At 49.5% G+C, this 5,463-nt stretch overlaps 1 protein-coding gene across 1 annotated transcript in view; it reads right to left on the bottom strand.

Annotated features, from left to right (window-relative positions):
- Positions 1–136: 136 nt before the first annotated feature.
- PIM2 (Pim-2 proto-oncogene, serine/threonine kinase) overlaps positions 137–5,463 on the bottom strand; it is an 8,715-nt gene continuing 3,388 nt past the window's right edge. The window contains exons 2-8 of the mRNA XM_014582132.2: positions 5,396–5,458; positions 5,150–5,259; positions 4,393–4,443; positions 2,491–2,535; positions 2,163–2,388; positions 1,528–1,704; positions 137–1,419 (exon numbers count right to left, since the gene is read on the bottom strand). Of these exons, the coding sequence (XP_014437618.1) occupies positions 1,256–1,419; positions 1,528–1,704; positions 2,163–2,388; positions 2,491–2,535; positions 4,393–4,443; positions 5,150–5,259; positions 5,396–5,458 (836 nt within the window). The 3' untranslated portion in view covers positions 137–1,255. The remainder of the gene's footprint in view (positions 1,420–1,527; positions 1,705–2,162; positions 2,389–2,490; positions 2,536–4,392; positions 4,444–5,149; positions 5,260–5,395; positions 5,459–5,463) is intronic.

Below are 5,463 nucleotides of genomic sequence, written 5' to 3'. Positions count from 1 at the left end.
GAAATGTAGGTTTTTCTGTCTTCAGAACAGGTCTTCCTTGACTGGGGATAAGTTGTAACTTAACCATCTACATTATCTTCAACAGAGCCCTTCTATGTTTACTGGGTGCTGCATGAGAACTGAAGGGAGGAGATAGTGTCTTTGTGGTCCAGCTCAAATGAACCCACCAAAGCTCTTTAGGATGGCAGTAAGACTGAAGATTACCTGAAGGTAAAAAGGTCCAGTCCACCTCTCTTGGTTAGATACACAGTAGATGCCCCAGAATGCTTTGCACCTACAGACACCAGTCACTTCTGATTCTATTACATTTATTAAATAGTGGGTTTCCACACATGGCTTTTTTAAATAATCCAGGCAGGAAGAGAAGGGAAAGGAGGCCACACTCAGAGCTCCCCTCACCACGATTGATTAAGTATTTACATTTTAGCAACTGGATAATCCTGGCTCAAGAGGAGGCAGTAATAATCTGCAAAAGTTGGAGAGGAGGGGCCCCAGGAGAACAAACAGCAAGACTTATTTTCCCAAGCCCATCCCCCCCAAAACCATCCATCCCATTCTAGACTCTGGTGGTGCCTGGTGGTACCCATCTCTCATTCCTTCCAAAATCACATAAGTAAGGTTCTTTTCACCAGAATAAGAGCACTTGGGAAAACATAGTAGAGTCCCTTCACCAAAAAATTTAAAAATAATAAAAATTTTTTAAAAAAGAGCCCTGGGATAACAAGAGGGCATTACCTCCCCCAGAATAAGCAAACCTGGGCTGAGGTAGACAAGCAGCTTGACAAAAAACTGGGACCCTAAGCTAGGGGGGGTTAGGGTTCCCCTGCTAAAAGTAAAAGCTGCTAGGGTATTGGAAAGAAAGCACCTTTGCCCAAGTAAGAGCATTTGAACTAAGTCTGTGGTGGTATTAAGAGGTGCCAGTATAGGGGTTACATGTTATGGGAGTTCTAGGGCTCAGAAGTAACTTCAACCAAATAGGCATCCTTAGCAAAATGAGAAACAAGGGAAGTCCCCCACCCCACCCTGCCCACTTCTGAATAAGGGAGCACAGATTCTGGGTGGAAGACTCCTTCACATGACTGGGATAGGGACTGGGCAGACTTGGCTTATGTCTTCTGACCCATGACCCCCCCCAATCTAGGACCTTAATAATACTGGATTTGTAGTGACCTGTAAAACCAGATCGACAGATGTCCATCTATCCCTATGGCATAGCCCTGGGACGGCTATTCTGCCAGTGGGGACCTGGCCAAGCCTAGGGCAGCAGGGACCAGGCCAATGGGGTGGGGCCTCCTTTGGGGGGGTTGAGGGGTGCATCTTCAGCTGGTGTTTGCATCCAGGGGTCCAGCAAGATCTCTTCCAGTGAGGGTCGGGAAGAAGGTTTGGGGGCCAGGCACCGGCGGATTAGGGCACAGCAGTCTGTGGGTCAAAAAGCACAGGGGAGATTAGCTGTCAATAGGGGGTACCAGTCCCTGCAAGAGATAAAGAATAAAGAGACTGCTGGGCTGGGGACAGTGAGTACCTCACCTGGGGAGACATGGGCAGGGAAGTGGAGCTCAGCTTCCAGAATCTCCTGGTCCCTCTCGAAGGGAATGTCTCCACACACCATGTCATAGAGGAGGATACCCAGTGACCAGACAGTGGCTGGGAGTGCATGGTACTGGTGCCGAGAGATCCACTCTGGGGGGCTGTACACCCTTGTTCCTGCATGCAAGACAGGGGTTAAACCACTTTCTGACTATGTTCTTCTTTCCCTCCCACATCCACTTCCCAGAAATATGGTACCCCTCCCTAACAGTAACACTTTAAATGTAATGGCAAGGTCCCATCACCAGAAAAAGAAAAGCCAAAATAATGGCAGAGTCCCCTCAACAGAATAAAAGCACTTTAAAAAAATACTGGGATCCCCCAACACAAAAAATAAATAACTCAGGATAACAGACAGAAAAAGAGCCCAGGGCAAGGTTAGACACTGTCAAAAGATGAATTCTAGCAGAGCGCAAGGCCCGTGAATCCCCAGTATGGAAAATTAGGACTTTATAAAGGTGCAATATAGGTGAAATGTTAAAAGATACCCCCCACCACTGGAGGGCAAAGATCTCAAGGCCATAAAGATAAATGGGGGGAAAAATCCCCCCAGTGAGATTCATGGGACGCCTTACCATCAAAGTCAGTATAAGGTTCATCATGAAGCAGGGCACCTGAACCAAAATCAATGAGTTTGGTGCAGCCCCGGCGGAGGTCTATCAGGATGTTCTCGTCCTTGATGTCACGGTGGACAACTCCACGAGCATGGCAGTGCTGGACAGCTGCCACTACTTGGGCAAAGAAGCAGCGGCTTCGGCCTTCACCCAGCGGTCCCTTCTCTGTGATGTAGTCAAAGAGATCCTGGGCAGGCAAGGGCCGTTCAAGGACCAGCATGAATCCCTCTGGTGTCTCAAACCAGTCAAGCAGGCGGATCACGCCAGGGTGTCCACCACCTGCACCCACCTTCCATAGCAGTGCCACTTCGAGAGGGCATGAGACTGAATCTGACTGGGGGTAGAGGTGAGTGGGAAGCAGGGAGACAAAAGAGAAGGCAGATGTCAGGCCAGCAACTCTGAAACCAACTTCTCACCTAAGTTTAAATGTAGCCCCTTGGGCCTCCTGACTGAAAGCCCGTTGAGCAACCCATTTCCCTCCCTGGGCCTGAGTTCTCTTAAAGGCTCAAATTCCTACAGACACCCAAGAAGGTGAATGGAGCAGAGAACCTATACACATCTGGCATGTGGTAGCAGCTCAGTAAATATTCCAATAAATTAAAGTGGTTCTTAACAAAAGGCCTTTGGTAGAAGCAGCACTGTTATGTGGTTATTTTGTCTGTTTCATTCACTGACAAGTAGAAGTATAGAGTAGGTGCTCAATAAATATTTGGTAAACAGATGAAAGCATTTTGTTTTATTTATTTATTTATTTATTTTGGAGAGGTTTTTGCTATAGAGTGCGTGCGCTCACCAGGCAGACAGAGAGACAGAAAGCAAGAAATCACCCCCAGGGAGATGGCCATGCCACAATCCCCTCTCCTCTATTCTCCTCTTGGGATCTTGGGCACGCACGCAAATGTGCCCGACCTGAGTTTTAAGCCACAGGTCTGGGACATGAACTGCAGTCGACTACATGGGAGTCCAGCGACATAGCCATTACGCTAACTGCTAGTCCCACAGATGAAAGCATTTTATAGCATGGGCTCTGACATGGACATAACACTCAATAAATACTATTATGGTATACTGGTTTGGCTGTTCTGTTTCCTGTCATAGTTCAAGCACTAGAACTTTGACCAGTAATAAGATAGGGCTCGGGGACCAGCAGGTGGTGTGGTAGTTAAGGCGCTGGACACTCCCCACATGGCTGACCACGGTTGGAATACCAGACCTGGTGGCTTGCTTTCTCATTTTCCTTCTCTGTATCTCTCTCTGTCAAATTAAAATAAATGAATGAATAAATAAAATTAAATAAATAATTATTTTTTTATTTTTAAAAAGGACAGGGCTCAATAAGTTTGTGAAATTGGTGAATGCACTTAGTAGAAAAAGGACCGACAACAAGATGAGCTCTCAATAAATATTATGTAATATTTTGCCAAGTACCTAGAACTGTGTCTAGCAGGTGTTCAATATACATTTGTTAAATAGATGAAAAGTGATTTAATTGCAAAGGACCTGGCAGAAAGTAAAACTCAATAAATGCTATCATGTGATACTCTGTCACTATCACCAAGTACCTAGAATAGCTCAACAGAAGGAATAAATGTTACTGGCCACGAAAGCTCCTCCCCCCGCAAGCCCCCAGAAGCCCAGCGCAAGCACACTGACTGCCAGGAGCAGCCTTCTTGCAGAGGTGGGGGCCCTCTCCGCCAGGCCGCCGACTTGCACAGGCGCAGACCGGTTTTCTCACGGTGATGCAAATTCCGCTACTGCGCAGGCGCACCGTATGCCTCTGGGTCTCACTGTCTGCCCAGGCGCAGTCTTTGAAGAGCCCACCAGAGGGCGCTCCCTCCCCGACAGCGTGCCCAGACCCGCCCTGATGTCCGTTAGCGTTCTAACGGCAGGAGAAAAGTAGCCACCATCACCATGGCAACCAGTGACCTCTGCCCCTCTTTCCACACCAGCATGCCCTGCGGGCAGCCCTCAAACCAATGTTAAAAAGGATGAGGAGAAAGGGCTAGAGGGTAAAATTCAAGGCTCTAAGGGAACTGGAGCGAGTCAGAACTATATGTCACACCAAGGCAGTAAACGTGGGCTAGTAGGAGTGTTCTCTTAGAGGACTCAGTGAATCACCCCTCAGAAAAGCAAGGGGCTAATTCATCGTTGGCGATATTGTCAGTGAGGAAGGACTTCCAAAGATACTCACCAAGGGAGACCAGCCCAGCACACGATTCCGTGGGATCACTTTGATGGCCACCTGGTAAAGAGGGCTGGGTAAGTGGGACAGCAGGTGACCCGCAGGCTCCTCCTAGTCTAGACCCTCTGACCACTTCCAGTGTCTGTCCATCAGCCAGCCTCCTAGTCTTTTTGGTCCCCTACCATACTGACCCACAACCCATGAGCCAGGGCTTTTCCCCTACCTTCCAAGTCCCCGGAACCAAGTTCGCCTTACCCACTGTCCTTAGCCCCAGGGTCTCCCTTAGGCATCAAGACCCCTCATTGCAGGTCTTGGGTTCTAACTTTCCTTCCATCCCAAACCCTCAACCTTCTAACCCACATCCAGGATGCCCCAACTCTACCCGTGGTCCCAGTTCTCATGACTCCACACTGTCGATTTACCTCAAAAAAATCTCCAAAATCTCAAATCTAGGTCCCCACCTTCCTATCCATAAACATCCCCTGGATCCTGGAGACTACGGTCCTCATTCCCCTCAGTTTCCGGTCTAACTCCCCGGATCTCCAGAATTTCTCCCCTGAAATCCTTTACCAAAAACATCTCCACCTGGACACCCTCCCCCCAACAACCACCACAGATAACCTCCGGCAATCAGGATCTTGGTCCTCACGACTCTACTACACACACTGCAGGCTCACTCTCCAGTCAACCAGTCTATCAGCCTTAGTAGCCCCATCACCGTCCCCACCACACACACACCTGACCCTCCCAAGACCCTCGTGGATACCTGGTGTCGATCTGTGATTCGGTGTCCCGCGAAGACGGTGCCAAAGCCCCCTTTACCCAGGAGGGGCCCGAGTCGGTATTGGGCCTCGAACGCTTCACGATCCTTGCCTCCTACGCAGGCGGAGGCAACGAAGTCAGAGTGGTGGTGTGCTGAGCTCCACTACGACTCTCCCCCCACCCACTGCTGCACCAACATCCACCATTTCAGTCCACCCGGCCTGGTCCTGTGAGGAGAGGTTGCGCTCACCTGGCGGCGGCGCAGGGGTCACAGGGGGCGGCCCTGGGAGCTCCTGTAGGGGCTTTGTCCACACTGGC

The sequence above is a fragment of the Tupaia chinensis genome, unplaced genomic scaffold (assembly GCF_000334495.1).
Source record: "Tupaia chinensis unplaced genomic scaffold, TupChi_1.0 Scaffold142384_1, whole genome shotgun sequence".
Lineage (NCBI taxonomy): Eukaryota > Metazoa > Chordata > Mammalia > Scandentia > Tupaiidae > Tupaia > Tupaia belangeri.
This window is presented reverse-complemented; position numbering and strand designations above follow the sequence as displayed.